We start from the raw sequence: 17,888 nt of genomic DNA on the forward strand, positions 1-17,888 counted from the left end.
GTCGTGTTGACGTCATTACAATTGTCGTGATTCCTGTACAGCAGGTGGCGCTGTCACACATCTGATCGTCACACACAAACACAGAAGAAGAAAACACACTCACATGTTTACGTCTGGTAGGTAGCTGACATATTTATGAACATGTTTATTCATATGATGTGCTTTTCTTATGTAGTTATTTTATTATAGTAAAAGCGTAGCGTGTTTATAACTGTCGATGAACGGAAGCTGTGGTTATGTATTTATAAAAAAACTCTTCTGTTTATGTCGTTTATATTGTTCTTTTTTATCTACTTGTATGGATTGGTAAACTACATTTACTGTTAAGCTCTTAGACACATGTTAAATCCTCTTTCATTTGTAAATTGTTTGGATTAAAACATCTGATAAATGAACAAATGTCAAAGTAAAGCGGAGCGTGTTATATTTTTTAATCAAATTGTTTGTAGCGATAACGTGGTTTAAGTTCATTAAAAATTATATTCTTGTTCTTTTGAAATTTAAATAGTTTTTTGTAGATAGTTGAATATTAAAATACATAAATGACACTTAAAATGAAATGAAAAATAATTTTGGGTGAACTGTCCTGTTCATCATATGAGCTATTGCTCTGTGACAATCAATTAAATACAATCCTGTTTCAAAGTTAGTATATCTGACATGTGTGTAAACTGAAGTAATGTGTCTGCTGTGATGTCAGGCATGGAGCGGTGGTGAATGATGGCACAGAAGCGGATGGTTTCGGTCCTGTGGTCCATCGGGAGATCCAGCGCTCACCGTCATGCCTTCATTCCGATGTCTGGACACTGCAGCTCCAGTCCAATCATCCAGAAACCTCCTCCGCTTCACTCAGAGAACGAATCTCTTCTGGAGAACCTCTCCAGCATGGGTGTGGACCTCAACATGGCCCGGCGACGGCAGCCAGGCGTTCTGCGAAAGCTCCTCACCAACGAACAAGGTCTGGCTCAATTCCTGAAGAGTAAAGGTGCCGACCAGGAGACCGTCGCCAGCATCATCTCTCGTTTCCCTCGATCCATCACACGCTCGTGCGAGCACCTGGAGGAACGCTGGAAGCTCTGGAGAAACATCTTCAAAAACGACAGCGAGGTGGTTGGAATTCTGTCGAGGTCGCCCGAGTCTTTTTTCCGTTCCAGCGACAACGAAAACCTGCAGGAGAACATCACTTTCCTGAGATCTTTGGGAATCACTCCTAAAGATCTGCACCGGCTGCTGACCACGGCGCCGCGGACGTTCTCCAACAGCGTAGAGCTCAACAGGAACATGGTGGAACTTCTCCAGGGCATTTGCTTGAGTCTGGGGGGAAAAGATCATGAACACTTTGCCAAAACCATCATCTCTAAGAACTTGTACATCCTGATCCGCAGCACCAATCGGGTGAAAGCCAACGTGAACTTTCTGCTGAGCTCGCTGACATTGAGTCACGCAGAGGCGCTGCTTTTACTGCAGAGTCATGGCGCTCAGATCCTGGACCTGTCACATGAGAGTCTGAAGCGAAACTTCAAAAACCTGCAGGTGAAACTTCAGTGTCTGGGCTGCAGCAAAGCCGACTTTAAGAAGATGATTCTCAACCACTCGCTCGTGCTCTTCATCTCATCAGAACGTCTGAATGTGAAACTGGACTGTCTGATGGACGCTGGGATTCACATCCATCAGATCATACAGAAACCAAAGGTTCTTGACTTCAGTCTGGACATTCTGAAGCAGCGACTGCAGGATCTCAGCAGACTGGGTTATGACTTTCAGAAGAACGGCATCGCTGTCTTAGACTCAAGCAAAAAACGATTTCATGCTAAAATAGAGAGACTGGGCCCTCTAGAGTAAGAGAGAAATCCATCGGAACTCTGATGCTTTCTCATCTGAATAAAAAGGCGATGTCAACCCTGTGCTGTTTCTACTGTTCCTAATGTATAAATAATGAAGAAATAAATCTTGTGCTCATGAATACTGTGAATGTTTTGTGCTTCATACCTTTACATTAATATTCAAACTCAATTTATTTTGAGATATTATTGTGTAGATCTGCTCTTTCTGTGGGAATTATGAGACCATATTTACATTAACACTAAGACACACTGCTAACGAACATCCCCAAAAGGAAAGAGACCCTCACGTACATCTCCGGATCTGTTTCATGGTGGAGGGATGATCTGCCTGTTTCTACAAGATCAGCAGCGTCTTTAAGAATCATCTTTTAAGAATCCTTAGAGTTATGAGGACAAAAGATTGTGTCTAAACACAGCTCTGACGTCAACACCTGACGCAGTATTACAGACCTCTAATTCTTTTTTTTACTGTTTTTTCTTTGTCTATTGAAATGTCCGTTGATAACATTCTTCTGAATATCTTCTTTTGTGTTGCTTCTTTTTACAAATGCTCAGATTTACTCAAAGGACAATCTCAGACTTTTAATGTGTTAAATCCTACAGTTTACATTTATACATTATGCATTTATCCAAAGTGACTTATACATTTGTTTCTAAGTATGTGTAATCCTTTGGGATCGAACCCATGACCTTGGTGTAGCTAACGCCATGCTCTTGACGTTGTTTATTAACAGGTTTAAAATGTGCTCTCAGATCGCAGATTATAATTTTAGATAAACATTACAATAAATGATAGATGTATGAAGGATTTTGTTAAGTAGTGACTGTACAGTGCTGAGGCGGAAGTGAGGTGCACGCGCTGTCGCGCTCGTTGTTTCCAGCCGGACGCGTTAAAGTGACGCACAGCTTCAATCCGCATGTAGAGAGAGAGAGAGAGAGAGAGAGAGATAAACTTCATCTTCAGGTGAGTGTTAATCAGTAATTATTCATCTGCTCTGGGATTACGGTTAAATATGAAATATTCTCTTATAACGTTAATCGTAGTCTATCTTTTCTAAAAGAATCATTTATCTCTCTCTCTCTTTAACCTTTAAAATCAAACAAGACCTTTTTGCCGCTGTACCTTTATGTAAATGAGCTCTGTTGTGATTGGCTGATCTCTGTGTACTGCTGTCAATCATCACTGTAAATGTAAATATGGGGGTTATACCGCATGTTAAATATCTGACAGCGCGTGCGCGTTCGTGTGTCTCGTGCAGGTTGTTGTGTATTTTACTGTCAGGATGGAATCTGCCGCTGTGGAGGTTGAGAAAGGAGCTGCTGCTATTAAACAACAGTGAGTGTGATGATGATGATGATGATGATGATGATGATGATGATGATCTATGTGTGTGTGTGTCATAAATAACTGTGTGTCTGACGCATGAACAGATTCCTCACCACTAAAGAGAACTTCTATGAGTTTCTGGAATCGGGCTGGACGGGTCGAAAGGATGATGAAGCAAACAAAGAAGAACCTTCAGAAGAACCGGAGCAGAAGAGAATGAAGCTGGACAAAGATGAAGACAAAATAGAGAAGAGGAAAATGAGAGGACAGAATAAATCCAGACCTCACACAAAACCTCAGAGTTACGAGGACAGAAGATTGTGTCCATCCATCATTCAGGTATCGACACAACACACAGTCATGATCAGATGTTGAATGTTCTGTGTGTGTTCATGTTTAATCGTGATGGTTCACGTCTCCTGCAGGAGCGAGAAACCAAATGTGTGTTCGGCGAGAAGTGTCGCTTCGTTCATGACGTGTCCGAGTACATGTCGGGCAAACCCGAGGACCTGGGCGATCAGTGTCACCTGTACAACACCTTCGGCAAATGTCATTACGGGCTCACCTGCAGGTTTGCCAAAGCTCACATCAGCCCGGATCTGAAGAACATGGTGAAGGAAGATCTACACAAACACTCCACCGACAACGAGACGGTCAGAAACCATCTGGACAAAGAGCTCCAGAAACGCCTGCGGAAGAAACAGGTGGCGTTCACAGGAGCTGAGGCTTATCTGAAAACCATCGTCAGAGGAAAGAAACCAGAGAAGAAGAGCACAGATGAGTGTTCAGAGGAGAACCACAGCCGCACACCAAACACAACTACTGATGCTCCTGATGATCAAGAGACACAACAGGAGGTGACACAACATCACATCCACCGCCAGAGCGCTCGCGGGAGAAATATCAGGTCATGTCAATCAAACATGTGTGTTTTGTGTGTTTAAACTACAGGACCACAGGAAGGCTCATGTGAAGACCATGGGGCCGATAACAGATGATGACATCATCAAACTGCGACCCTGTGAGAAGAAGCAGGTGTGATTTCACTGAACTAACTCTTGAAGAGAATGTGAAGCTACATTCAGTGACGCTTTACACTTTATTGTGATGTTTATACATAATGTTTTTATTATGAACCTTGTGTCCTCAGGTGGATTTCACAGACAAACTCTATCTGGCTCCACTTACCACGGTACTCTTACATCATCACTACTGTGTGTGTGTGTGTTCTGCTGTGCACGTGTCATGAGCGCTTTCTCTCTCGCTCTCTTTTACTCTCTCACTCTCTCTCTCTATCGTTCTCTCCATCACTCTCTCTTACTCTCTCTCTGGTGTTTTTTGTCAGTGTGGGAATCTGCCGTTCCGTCGCATATGCAAGAGTTTTGGAGCGGACATCACGTGTGGTGAAATGGCCATGTGTACGAATCTTCTGCAGGGTCAGTCGTCTGAATGGGCTCTTCTCAAGAGACATCACACTGAAGATCTGTTTGGTGTTCAGGTACACAACACATGGACACACACACACTGATGTTTAATTGGCCGTCTGGACGACTCTCATGATCCTCACACGTCTCGTGTTGCAGTTGGAAGGTTGTTTTCCAGACAGCATGACCAGATGTGCCGAGCTGCTCAATCAAAACATTGATGTAGATTTTGTGGATATCAATTCCGGCTGTCCCATCGATCTCGTGTACAAGAAGGTAAACGCGCTCACGTTAGACCTGCTTGAGGTGATGCGATGATGATGATGATGATGATGTCATCTCTGTTTCTTCAGGGTGGAGGCTGTGGCCTGATGACACGAAGCACTAAATTTGAGCAGATCGTGAGGGGGATGAACTCCGTGAGTGTGTGTGTCTGATGACCGGATGTGTTCAGGTGTGGCTGTGCTGTTGTCATGTGTGATGTTTGTTCCTCTGCAGGTTCTGGATGTTCCTTTGACTGTGAAGATCCGCACAGGTGTTCATCAGAACTCTAATACTGCACACAAGCTGATCCCAGAACTGAAGAACTGGGGCGTGTCCATGATTACAGTATGATTAATGACATCATCAGGAATCTCTTTGGTTTGGCCTCTCGTCTTGTGCTGTTATGATGTTTGTCATGATTCTTGTGTTTGTGAAGCTTCACGGCAGATCTCGTGAGCAACGCTACACAAAACAGGCTGACTGGGAATACATCAACATCTGCTCCAACCTCGCCGCTCCTGTTCCTCTGTTCGGTAAAACCATCAGTGCATCATCCATACCTCACATCACTGTCTTCTAGAACTGCATTTTCTGTTGAAGTCAAGAATAACTGAGAAACTGAAGTGGTTCTGCTGCATCTACAGTAAGATAAGAGCAGGACGTCACAGGTGGTGATGGGATCTTTGTCTTTGTAGGAAATGGAGATATTTTATCTTATGAAGATGCCATGAAGGCCAGAGAAACGGGCGTCTCAGGAATCATGATCGCCAGGTGAGTCTGACCACCACTGGTCTCTCGTGATGAACGAACGAATGGATGAATGAATGTTGTTGTGTTCCTGTAGGGGAGCTCTGATCAAGCCGTGGCTCTTCACTGAGATTAAAGAGAACAGACACTGGGATATTTCCTCCAATGAGCGTCTGGACATCCTGCGTGACTTCACCAACAACGGTCTCGAGCACTGGGGTTCAGACACACAGGGTGTAGAGAAGACCAGAAACTTCATGCTGGAGTGGCTCTCCTTCCTGTGCAGGTGACACGCTTGTGGACATCAATAACTAAAGAAAGAAAGAAGTGTTCTTTATAATATGTGTTTGGCCAGTCTGGATATTTCTGAGTGTTGTGATGTTGTGTGGATGGATGCAGATATATTCCAGTGGGTTTGTTGGAGAGACCGCCACAGAAGATCAACGAGCGTCCTCCCTTCTACATGGGTCGAGATTATCTGGAGTCTCTGATGGCCAGTCAACATGTGGGGGACTGGGTCAAAATCAGGTGATGTATTGTAAAAACAAGAAAAAGATTGATGACTGTTTGTTTTCATAACGTGCTGTTGTTTTGTAGTGAGATGCTGTTGGGTCCGGTCCCTAAAACCTTCAGTTTCCTGCCCAAACACAAAGCAAACGCTTACAGATGAAGATGTGCTGATGACAGTGATGGTTTTATTTTTTGATCTTCATTTCATGCTGTTATTCACATGTTTAACTCAACATCAGTTTACGTTAAGAGTGAATTTATTTTAAATAAACGCATTAAAGACCAATATGTGTGTGTGTGTGTGTGTGATGTTTTCTGAATGATTAAATAAACTTAAAACAGACAGAAATCTGCAGTGAGTTTATTCACAGTCACCTGAGGTCAAATATTCATACATAGTGCTCTTATTAAACAAACATAAACATAAACATGATTAACATGACATCCTGTGATACAAAGTCTGCTACTCCACATGTTCCCTTTACAAACCACCATTAAACCACCATTAATTCATGTCACACGGTCTCCTCTGACTCAAGTTTTGTTGATGTGTAGATGTTGTGGCGCTAACTTTAAGAGTGTGTCTTGTGTCATTCCTCATCCCTTCAGTGTTCTTAATAATGAAAGTGTGAATACATCTGTTAAACTGAAATATTCAGTCTTTCACTCATCCACGAAATAAACAAAAATTTGTTTTTTGTTGTGGAGTCCCGGCTATATTGGGAAGAGCATACTAGCAACAGAAATATGTATGAGGTCATGTAGCATTAACATACTACACATGTTTCACATACTAAAAATCAGTAGCTACAGTACTGTATCCTGTTCAGTATACTATCATACCATTCCAAAAAGAGCCAGAGTCCTAGTGTTCCTAGTCTGTGACCTCTGACCTTCAGCAGTGTTGCGTCGTGTTGGCGGCTGCAGCCGTGGGCAGGTGTAGCGCTCTGACGGGTATGTTTATGGGTTTAGGGGGTATCTGTGGTTTCAGGGATGCTGTGCGTCTGATGACAGCCGCCCGCTGGAGGTGAGGAGGCTCACTGAAGCTGTGCTGTCGGATGAGACACGCGTCACGCAGGATCAGCGCTCTGTGAGTCTCGTAGATGTTTCCGTTATATGCTGACTGATGCTGTGGCGCCGCCGCTTTCTGGTTAAAACTGTGCTGACGGGTGGTGCTGACCCCGTTGCCCATTCTGATGAGGACCTGTCGCTGTGAGGGGAAGCGAGACACTGGAATCTGCTGAAACGTTGTGCTTTCAGGCGTCTCTGTGGGCGTTTTCTGAGGGAGGGTTAAGCAGCTGTAATATGATGTCGACGGCAACAGAGATGATGTCATCACAGTGATGTCATGTCCCCTTGTCGTACCGTCTCCGCCCACCTCATGCTGTCCATGTTTGAAGCAGTCATCGTCAGAAAGTGTTTGTTTCATAGAGAAGTTTTGTGTTACAGGAAGTTCCTGCTGTGTAAGCATGAGGGTGGACGGTGGCAGGTTTCTCTCCCATTGGCTGTTGAAGATCTTTACACTCTTGATTGGCAGTTCTGGAGTTGAATCGGGGGTGGGCAGGGTGGACACCAGCTCTTCCCCGACAGGTTGGCCGGATGTTACGTCTGACACGTGTGATTTGATTGGCTGCTGCCTGCAGGGCAGGGCGGAGCTGTAGATGTGTGAGCCGGTGTCTGGTTTGGTGTCCAGTAGGCGGTTGAGTTTGGCGAGGCTGTCGAGAGCGTGTGGAAGCATCTCCTCAGGCTCTTGTGCTCGAGGTGACCTCTGACCGCAGACACACGACACCAGCAGACCCGACACAAACGCACCCAACACGAACGCTACCAACACACACGCACCCAACAGAGTGATGTGATAACTGCTGCCGCTCACGCTGTCGACATCAGGAAACTGCTTCACACCTACAGACAGAACCAACACACACACAAACTAAATTTGCATGTCAAACGGGTTTCTTGTGAAGACAATTGTCAGCCTTCATAATAAATCTGGCAGTTGAATCATTATCTCGCTGCACTTGAACCGAAATATTCAGATCATGTGTGTGTTTGTGGACACTGACCGGACGCTGAATCCACAACTGACTTCTGATCAGTTCCTGCTGATGACATCACATCTAAACAGACAACAAACAATCTGTTTCAATAAGCTTTCATTGAGTTTCTTTTCTGTCATCAGGAACATTAATGAGAACACAAACACACCGCTTAAGCATGACAGAAGAGAATGAAACATACCGGCACATGTGTCAGGTAACTGTGACTGATCACCATCAATGTCCTGCTCAAACCCTGCCCTGATCGCACACACACACATGATGATAAACACCCTACATTCATGCAGCTTCACTTGTTTTATCATGACACCACTGATTGGTTGTTGTGGATTGAAATGATGTCACTCTTACTTGAATCCAGGGGCCACGTCAGCACAGCGTCCTGTGCGCAGCCAGATGCAGTATGGGTCATGTGTGGAGATACAGCGACTGCAGTGAAACAGTAAAATGCTCATGTCAATGTCAAAGGTTCTTTACTGGAGTAATGTTTGCTTTCATTGTTTAGAAATCGGTGTTCTGTAGCTGTGTGAGAGAGACCTCTTGCAGGTGCCGTGTTTAAGGCAGCGGCTCAGAGGAACTCTGATAACACAGCTGGAAAACGCCACAAACAGAGCATGATTCTCCTTATCCAGCTCCAGACCCAACACCCTGCGCTCACCGCTACACCTGTAACACACAAACACACACACACACCTGCTCAGAGAAGGATGATGGGTACAGCCAGCATAAACAGTCTGTCAGTGCTAAAGATCTGCTGAAGAATGAGCAAAACAATGGTTGATGACATCACTAAATGTGTTCCTGAGGTGATCTTTTGGGTAAAATGTTGTGGAGTAAAGTGCTCGTGACAGTAGGCTCAAGGTCAAAGGTCATCGTCTAACGCTCACTGTGTGGGATTGTAAACATCAATGTCCTCCAGTAGTTTGGAGCTGTGTGTGCTGTTGGGTTGAACGCTGGTCAGAATCTTCAGAACACGTCCGTCCTCAGAACCCACAAACACCACTGTGCGGTTCTTATGAGGTCCAGCAGCCGTGTCCACAACAATCCCCGTCAGTTTATACCTGCACAATCACAATATGTTTATGTTTATGTTATGCACAATAAACCTCTGTGAACTGCCCATCTAGACATCATATGTTACAGTTTATACCGCTACAGAATCACGTGTGTGTGTGTTACCGGCTGACGGTGCTGGTGATCAGCGGTTGGTTGTTGATAGACGACACAGACTCGTCCATCAGTGGATGTGTCTTAATAAACAACAGCACAGAATCTGGAAACTGTGCAGAGGATGAGAACGAGGACGCAGAACCCTCTCCCGCACATGAACCAGGACTGAACATACAAACACATGTGATGTGAGGGTTGACACATGTACAGCATAAAGGAACACTGCGTTAAGATGCTGTGAGGAGCTGACCGTGGTGTGGGCACGTGTTCCTCCGGCACTGACGTCCACACAGAATCACTGTTCTTCTGCTCTTTAAACTTCCCATTAAAGACTCGCTCAATGTCATCCAGATAGAAGCCACAGACGGCTGAACCGGGAATGCTGGGAAACACAGACGGTATGAACACGCGTGTGTGTGTGATCAAAGTGTGAGTGAGCACGTGTGTGTACCTGTTGATCTGTGTAGTGAAGAGGCCGAGCACAGCAGGACGCCGGTTGATCTGCAGAACATCAGTGACAGACTGCAGAACGTCAAAGTAGAAGAAGGTTTCTCCAGGAACTGAGCAGTTCAACCGGGCCTTCAGAAAAGACGTCCAGTACCGATCCAACACACGCGTGGAGCCGCCGCTGTCATTCTTACACACGCGTGCCACACGTGAATACACCACCTCCACCACGAGAGAGAGAGAGAGAGAGAGAGAGAGAGAGAGACAGACAGAGGTGTGTTCAACTCAGTCAACTCAACTATGAGTCTGTGCAAAAACACATTCATTACCAGTCAAAGATCTGGACACACTTGACTGGATTTGTGAGTTGGTGGAGACAGTAATGACAAGTGTCCTGAAAACACAACAACTCCTTTAATAGGGTTTCAAATCATCTGAAAACACACACACACAGTTATGAAATAACTGTAAACCTTTAACCCACCGCACCAGAACGATTGCTGAAATTGAATTCAATAATGAACATGAAAAGAGAACAATGTTCAATCTGGCCGTACGCAGAGTTTGTCCCAAACTAAAAAGATTTTCTTAAGCATTTTAGAACAATTGGAGTGCAAATTAGATAACAATAGCTAAAGTCATGTCTTATGTTTATCAGTGATGAGTTCACATGGTCAACTGATATTTTTATACAAATATTACCAGATTGAAATACAATATAGCGCCAATCTTTGGCAGTGCTCCAAACTTCATAAAAATACATTTACTATCAGAAATTCTTCATTTTAAAGTTTAGAAAACCAAACAGGGCAATAGTCTGGAAACTACATACTCCATTTTCTTTTTTCCATACAAATCCAGACCTGGAAAACAATTTTAAAAAATCCATACTTTATCAAAACGCTTACGAACCCTGACACACACACACACACACACACACACATATATCTGGTTTATTATATCCAAGGGGACAGTCCATAGGCTTAATGAGTTGCATTACACCTATGGACGCAAATACACACAAAGAGAAGTGCATCTACCTTTCCTGCCGCCGTGTGTTCTACAGCGATCTCACTGAAGAAGAAATACACATAGTTGCCGTATTCTACAGCGTGAAGAAAGTGAGGTTCTGTCGAGAAGAAGTGTTGACATTTAACATCATGATAAAGGTCATTATAACACACATGGTCACAATCATCATCGGTCAGTGAGTGAAGTCATCAGTCTGATTGTCATCAATGAGAAGTGAAGGTGTTCATGTGGCACCTCTGAGCCATTTGGAGTCGTATTTGACCGTGCGCAGGACGGGTCGTCCCTCTCCTCCTAAACTCCTGTAGATCACAGAGTCACTCGCCTGGAAGTCTGTGACTGTGGCGGAATAGAAGTGACCACCTGAACCACAGAGAACAAAACAACGATCAATGACATTATTCTCTAACACGTTTCAGTGCACCGCTTCTCTGCAGACACACATTTAAAGTCTCACATGACTGCTGTGGTTCATGGTTTGGTCCTCTGACCTGTGCTGACAGCTGTATGTTTGCTGTTAATGGGTCTCACCTGCAAACAGTCCAACATTAGACTGACCAGACTCAAAAGGACATCTGGCTTGACCCGACAGCTCCTGTCCCACCTGCTCGTGTGTGCTGGACTTCAGAAATCACATCAACACATCAAATCATCACACGGGTCTCATGACTGAACATCAGGTGGTTGTGGAGTAAACTCACCCTGTAGTTCCTGCAGGTGGGATTCAGAGCGTTTGTTCCGCATGCAAACAGAGTCTCATCGTTCCGAGGCAGAAGAACTTTGATATAATTATAACATTCATCCTGAAAGAGAACGAAAGACACACATATCACTTTAACAGAAGGTGTGCGCTTATAGAGACTGAAAAGATTCATCCAACCAATTCTTCTCAAACTACTGAATGCGTTTTATTAGACAAGGCAACCTTATCAGTACATCAAACCTGTTTCTGTGACATCCTTAAAGAAACATCAGAAAACATTTACAACATTTTCAACAAGTGCACTTCATGACTATAAGAATGAGTCACTGATGGAGGTTCTTACACTGTTTCTTCCTCTGACGGCGCACTTAGACACATCTGTAGATCTCCACGTCAGTATCTGTAAATACACACCACAGACACATGTAAGACACATGCGCGTGTGAGCTTGTGTGTGTGTGTGTGTGTGTAAGCACGTGTGTGTGTAAGCACGTGTGTGTGTTTCTCACCTGCTGTGGAACAATTTGACTTACTGCAGCAGTGAGATTCACAACAAACACATGGTCTCTAAAAAACAAGAGCAGACATATTTTATATGATTTAAAAATGAAATGGCTGTTTTCAATATATTCTTAAATAAAGGAAGAAATCGAACATGTGGTTTGTGTGTGTGTGTGTGTGTGTGTGTGTGTGTGTGAATGACAGTGACCTGGCAGCGATATACAACATCTGCTGGATTCTGATCATCTGCTGATATGCCAGACCGAGACGCTGCGTGTGATTGTCTGACATCAGACCCTGAAAACTGGGATACAGGTGAGAGTCTGTGGAACACAAGATGGAGCACAATGAAGAAATGCTGTTCACACTTAAACACTGCTTCTCATTCTGATGGGTCACTCACCCTCCGGTCCCACCACACTGACTGGCTGTAGATCTCTGGGGAAGGGTGTGGCAAGAGCGATGACAGGGAGGAGACAAATTAAAGAGATCATCGCCATGACAACAGAGGAGTCTCATGTCCGGTTGGTCATCTCCATGAGGAAACAATAAAAGGTTCAGATTGAGCACATCACCGGTCACATTTACACCAGAATGTTTCACTGCAGCTCATCTGAAACTTATCAGTTCCTAAAGGGCTGATATTATAACTATTTTGCTCTCAAATCTGTGTACATGAGTTTAAGAAATGTGTTCGGGGATCAACATTAGTTTTTTGGTGTTGGTGTGCGTGTGTGTGAGATTAAGGTCAAACACACATTAGTGTTGTAATTGAAAACAAAATGAGTTTCAGTGTTTAAACAGTAAGAGGTCAGAGATATTATATAAGATGAAACCCCATCGGTATGAGAGCAAGACAGCTGATATATATCAGATGTGAAATTCTGATTAAAAACACACGCAGGGTTCAAACACACATTTTCTTTAAACTTGAAATGTTGTGATAAAACTCACATGTGAGACATGAAGAGCACGGCTGTGAAAGAAATGTGTTCTGTGTGATCTGACCCGTATTCAAACCAAAGAAATGATTCCACAACAACATTGAAATACTGATTCAACCCCAACAAGAAGTTAATCTACACCTAAACCAAGGTCTCTCTGTGATTCATCAAGACACACAACAGACCCACATCAGGCACACATCGTGGTCTAAACCAATGAGAGATAGTGAAGGGCGGACCCCCTCTGATTGGGAGTGGTCCAGATATTCCTGTACGTGTGTACCAGAGGTCGCGTAAACCAAAAATTCTCTGTCATTTACCAGTGACGAAAAAATCTGAAGGTCGTCCATCATTTTGTTGGATTACAATGATGGGAATTTGTAAAACCCCTAAAACGAGCGGGACCGTGATCGCTAAACATACAAGGGATGATCAGTCCAGACACTTGTCTATGCACATGATACACAACTTAAAACGTGCTTCACTGCTTATTAGTTGTTGTCCGTAATGTTAATTCATTTCCTTGTGTAGTGATAATGGCAGAGATCTCATTCTTTAAGGAAAATGGTGCAGGACACACTTACTTTCGTTTTGTTCAAACGGTTTTGTACAGTATTTTTAAAGACTTCAGCACCAGGAAATTTAACAAAATTAAATTGTTATAAGAGTAAGTCTTTCACTTGTGTTACTGGACTGTTGTGCTTTTGTTTTCATCACTTAACTTTAAACACGTTTTTCTCTAAATTCCGTTCCTGAACATCATAGCGCTTCAGTCAACCTCAGCCATAACTTTAGTTACACACACAAGGCATGAGCAAAATAAAAACCCATTTGGAAAGAGCTTGAATATGGTATCAAAAACTGTTAAAGGCCTATTTAAATTTGCACCATGTGTTGGGTTTTCCCAGATCTAATCACATATGAACATAAACATTAAAAGATATGTTAACAGCAACGGCTTTCTTGGACATTCAGTTAATAAAATACAACAAGTTCCGAGACGCACGTAAAGCGTGATGACTTCACGCCACCTTGCACCATAGTGACGGGTAATAATAAATTATGACGGATTTATTAAGAGCCTGTCAGATAAAAAGGACGCACAATAAAAAAAGTCTAGCGCAACCTCTAGTGTGTACGTTTGAAAATGCGTGTGCTGCAGTCAGACAGAGAGATGAGTAGACTAGTGCCGTCAGGTACACAGAGTGGATGTAGCCACGGATGATGAGAGAAGATGAGAAGAACAATTGACAACTTTTTCGTGAATAATGTTAATTTAATGTCAAGCCCTGGTCCATTTATCTTGAGATCTTTTAAGTTTAAATTTCAGTTCAGTGAAGCACTTTAAGCACCAACACTTTTTCAGTAAGTTTCCTTTCTTGTAAATTTGTGCTTCAAATAAAGAACTTTATGTTGACCAGATTGTTAGTTAATCATTTACATGTCAATTTTGCCTAGTTGGCTTTTTAAAAAAATGTGTACTGGTAAAACCAATTACATGTTAAATGCGATGTAGTCGAAAATTTGGGTGCAGCTAACTTTTGTGCTGGTGCACCTAAGAAAAAAAATTATGCGCACCAGTGCAACCAGTGGAAAAAGTTAGTCTAGAGCCCTGAAACCTGTGTGTGTGTGTGTGTGTGTGTGTGTGTGTGTGTGTGTGCGTGTGCGTGTGTGCGTGTTGCGGTAAGTAATGGCTAATCGGATGTAGTCTTCCTTCCATCAGACAGTGTTTTTTCCATCTAATCTGGATTGTTCAGGCTTACTCAATTAAATAGGTTTATATATTAAAAGATAAACAGATGATTTTCTGAATTGTCTTCTACTTTAATGTCTGTAAATGTTTCACGTGCAGTAAGAGTTGCTTTATGTTGGAGTAATGGCTTTAGTTGAGTCTCAACACAGTTCAGTTATGAACAAGAGTCCAGTGTCAATCTTCAGAAGCTTCTGTGTCATGTGAATATAACACATGTCACATAAAACACATACATCAGTCATTCTACACACACACACACACACACACGTATGTGTAGTCAGATGTTTTCGGTCATGTGGGCTGTTTTTCTGCCCATGGTTTTTGCCTAAATGTCTTAAATTCCATGGATTTGGATGAGCTTCTCTGCAGATTCTGAGAAATGTCAAGCTATGAGCGAGACACTCGTGAACTGTAGCTTAACATGTGTCAGTGTTTCAGGTCATTGTTCTGTAGGTCATCTATCTCTGACGTGATCTTCCTCCATCTTTTTTTCTTTGGCGTATAGAGTGACACGTTCCTTAAGCCCAATTAATCACTAAACATCCAGTATTTCTTAGCATTGATGTTTTTTTAAATCCAGCTGATATCTGACTGCTGCTATTTCATATAATGTTTAGGATTGATGAGGTTAAGCACATTTCTGTAATCGAGAGGATCAGACGGGACTCAAGCTCTGTATGACCGTCTGTGAGCGCAGCGGGGATTGTCTCTGTCGTGTCTCAAGATCTCAGAATCTGAAGGCAGGAGAGTTTTAGTATGAATGTATCTTTTAAAAGCGCTCTCATGTCATTTTGGAACTGTATGTTTTAACAGTATGTGACAAGACTCATGCGAGCAGCTTTTTATTTCTCATTAAAATGTGCAGTTGATTTCAGACGTATCTGGTGAACTGGTGAAGATCATTTATAGTTTGCGAGACCTCACAAAACTAAACATACAGTGATCTAGTAGATGTGATTCTCAGAAAACTAGCAGAAATAACCCAACGCATTCCATTTATTCTGGACACAATCAAGATGAGACTAGATCTAAACTCTTAAACTGCTGGACAGACTGATCAGATTTATATCTTTCTACCTCCAGACGCCAGTCGTATAAACAAAGATGCCAAATTAAACGAATACATGATGTTCCACATATGGTCAGAGGCGTTACATTTCCCTCACACGCTTGCAGTATTCCACCAATCACTACACACTGGTGAACTGGCCAATCAGAGCACACCTCACTTTTCAGAGCCATGAGCTTTGTTCAAAATCTGCATGTTTCAGAGAGGAGATACAAACATGCACGGTGTGTGAAAAATACACATTGCATTACATCTAAACATACCATAATATTTATTGAGCCGTGTCATATCACCCCTTTAAGACTGCGTCTTAACAACTAGTCACACTGATAGGAATTGATTAAGACTCATATTCTAATCAGAGATTGTTACGTGTTCCTAAATCAAATTTATGCATCACCCACTGCTATCAGATTAACCTCATCTGTGTCTGTTTCTAAATCAAAGATAAAAACATACATTGATAATCAAGTATTTTAATTGTTTTTAACATCAATGAAAGTTGAGATTAGAGCGTTGTGTTGATTATAAAGAGAAACAGATCAACGGAGTGAAATAAGACCAAGAGAGAGAAGAAGAGCTTTCAGAAGAACTGTTAGTGTTCTCACACATGGAGTAAAAATACACTTCACCTCTGACAGAAAACACACATCTGCTTCCTGAGCAACATTTAAAGCTCTCTCTCTCTTTTATTCAACACAAGCTCTGGTTTCTCAGTTTCAATAGTCATTTGTAAAGCACTATTGGTATTATTGGATGTCTGAATGTTTGTGGATGAACTAGAAGTCTTTGTTATTTTGGAGAATTTGGTGCTCTGTTCTTTCCTTCATGATGTGGAATTCTGGGGGAGTTTCTGTCCGACCTCATCAGTTCTGACCCACAACAGAACCAACACAAACTCTACAAGTGTCCCAAGAATGTTAAAGTGGGCTGAGAGAGAGAGAGAGAGAGAGAGAGAGAGAGAGAGAGAGAGAGAGAGAGAGAGAGAGAGAGAGAGAGAGAGAGAGAAATGAACATGCACAGTAAAAAAGAAGGAGAGAAAGCTGCAGGTAAATCTACAGAAGATAAGGAGAAAAGCTTTTTCAACAGTTCTGAAATAAACGTGTTTATGTCGATTGAACAGATGATGTTTGTGAGAATCTCACCTCAGTCTCTGTCACTTAACTCCGCTCATTTAAAGTCTGTTTGGCCGTTTTCTGAAGGCAGATGGTCAGACATGAGCTGTAAATCCTCTCATATAGCGACAGATTACAACATTCGATCGGGCTCGACAAACATCTTCACGGTTTCATCATAAAACCGCTGTGAGCGGTTAACCGAGTGACTGAAGATTGTTTAACGGTCGCGGTTTAAATGTTTGTTTAAACTCCTGTGGCGCGATCAGAGATCAGTTTAAATGTGAACTAGTTAAATACTTTGCTGCGGTTATCCAGCAGACTGTAGTTTAAAGAAGAAACCTTCACACTTACCTGTTTTACATTGAAAATCATCTTATTCCATATTTTCGGACTTTCCATCGCGTCAGAGAGCAGACACACATACACACACACACACACACAATCACACAATTTAAGAGCGCTGAAACAGAGATAGGGCGTGGCTACCGTCAAAAAGACACACCCTTCTCATTACGTATGTACATATGGGCCAATTACAGTTTGTAGGCTGTTCGCAATCACGCAGTGACTCCGCCCATCATGTAGACTGATCTTTTCGGTGCAAACGCACAAATATTAAGAATGAGAAAATAAACAAGAAAATATTACAGTTCATAGGATAAGTTGATGCCCAGTCAACTTGACATGTATTATGACATTTTATTTATTTATAAGAAGAAGCATAAACTATAAGAATAATTAATCATGTCTGATCATTTATAGTCATTATTAAAATGCAAATGTTGAAAAGCTTTGTTCTCATAATACACACACCAGAGCCATAATCTCTCTGTGTGTGTGTGTGTGTGTGTCGTAGAGCAGATGGACTCTTGTGTGAGTGCAGAAGGAAAAGCTTTCTTCTGACAAACATCAACATAATCACACACACACACACACACACACACAAACACGCGTGTGGTTTGGTAAACACATGTTGCT

At 42.6% G+C, this 17,888-nt stretch overlaps 3 protein-coding genes across 4 annotated transcripts; 2 read left to right on the forward strand and 1 right to left on the reverse strand.

The window, feature by feature from the left end:
* The first annotated feature begins 74 nt into the window (after window positions 1-74).
* On the forward strand, window positions 75-1,963 carry LOC130415357 (transcription termination factor 1a, mitochondrial). The gene is made up of 2 exons (XM_056740999.1): window positions 75-116; window positions 701-1,963. Exon 2 carries the CDS (start codon window positions 718-720, stop codon window positions 1,840-1,842), a length of 1,125 nt encoding a protein of 374 aa, XP_056596977.1. The 5' UTR covers window positions 75-116; window positions 701-717; the 3' UTR covers window positions 1,843-1,963.
* Window positions 1,964-2,710: 747 nt separating this feature from the next.
* Window positions 2,711-6,404, forward strand: dus3l (dihydrouridine synthase 3-like (S. cerevisiae)). Its single transcript, XM_056740998.1, has 15 exons — window positions 2,711-2,808; window positions 3,104-3,180; window positions 3,276-3,510; window positions 3,597-4,028; window positions 4,123-4,206; window positions 4,322-4,363; window positions 4,517-4,669; window positions 4,755-4,871; window positions 4,949-5,014; window positions 5,094-5,204; window positions 5,296-5,392; window positions 5,555-5,630; window positions 5,704-5,892; window positions 6,006-6,134; window positions 6,204-6,404. Exons 2-15 carry the CDS (start codon window positions 3,128-3,130, stop codon window positions 6,274-6,276), a joined length of 1,857 nt encoding a protein of 618 aa, XP_056596976.1. The 5' UTR covers window positions 2,711-2,808; window positions 3,104-3,127; the 3' UTR covers window positions 6,277-6,404.
* A 57-nt stretch (window positions 6,405-6,461) lies between these two features.
* On the reverse strand, window positions 6,462-17,392 carry sema6d (sema domain, transmembrane domain (TM), and cytoplasmic domain, (semaphorin) 6D). Of its 2 annotated transcripts, XM_056740996.1 has the most exons (19): window positions 17,262-17,339; window positions 16,938-16,988; window positions 12,430-12,559; window positions 12,235-12,349; window positions 12,035-12,092; window positions 11,869-11,925; window positions 11,524-11,625; window positions 11,354-11,444; window positions 11,060-11,185; window positions 10,834-10,922; window positions 9,798-10,015; window positions 9,597-9,728; window positions 9,356-9,511; window positions 9,064-9,237; window positions 8,714-8,842; window positions 8,528-8,605; window positions 8,358-8,416; window positions 8,183-8,236; window positions 6,462-8,021 (listed from the first exon to the last, which is right to left on the reverse strand). In XM_056740996.1, exons 3-19 carry the CDS (start codon window positions 12,524-12,526, stop codon window positions 7,012-7,014), a joined length of 2,745 nt encoding a protein of 914 aa, XP_056596974.1. In that variant the 5' UTR covers window positions 12,527-12,559; window positions 16,938-16,988; window positions 17,262-17,339; the 3' UTR covers window positions 6,462-7,011. The 2 variants fall into 2 exon arrangements, with proteins under 2 accessions (XP_056596974.1, XP_056596975.1); XM_056740997.1 differs by lacking the exon at window positions 16,938-16,988 and having other exon boundaries at window positions 17,262-17,392.
* Window positions 17,393-17,888: the final 496 nt, after the last annotated feature.

The sequence above is a fragment of the Triplophysa dalaica genome, chromosome 25, assembly GCF_015846415.1.
Source record: "Triplophysa dalaica isolate WHDGS20190420 chromosome 25, ASM1584641v1, whole genome shotgun sequence".
Classification (NCBI taxonomy): domain Eukaryota; kingdom Metazoa; phylum Chordata; class Actinopteri; order Cypriniformes; family Nemacheilidae; genus Triplophysa; species Triplophysa dalaica.

Bases quoted from the DNA above. Each gene is read 5' to 3' on its own strand.
- LOC130415357 (XM_056740999.1), top strand. From the start codon at position 718: ATGATGGCACAGAAGCGGATGGTTTCGGTCCTGTGGTCCATCGGGAGA.
- sema6d (XM_056740997.1), bottom strand. From the start codon at position 12,526: ATGGCGATGATCTCTTTAATTTGTCTCCTCCCTGTCATCGCTCTTGCC. The intron at 11,626-11,868 runs GTAAGAACCTCC...GTTCTCTTTCAG, and splicing joins CCGTCAGAGGAAGAAACAGT to GATGAATGTTATAATTATAT. The intron at 8,237-8,357 runs GTATGTTTCATT...TTGTCTGTTTAG, and splicing joins GTTACCTGACACATGTGCCG to ATGTGATGTCATCAGCAGGA.
- dus3l (XM_056740998.1), top strand. From the start codon at position 3,128: ATGGAATCTGCCGCTGTGGAGGTTGAGAAAGGAGCTGCTGCTATTAAA. The intron at 4,670-4,754 runs GTACACAACACA...CTCGTGTTGCAG, and splicing joins AAGATCTGTTTGGTGTTCAG to TTGGAAGGTTGTTTTCCAGA. The intron at 5,631-5,703 runs GTGAGTCTGACC...GTGTTCCTGTAG, and splicing joins TCAGGAATCATGATCGCCAG to GGGAGCTCTGATCAAGCCGT.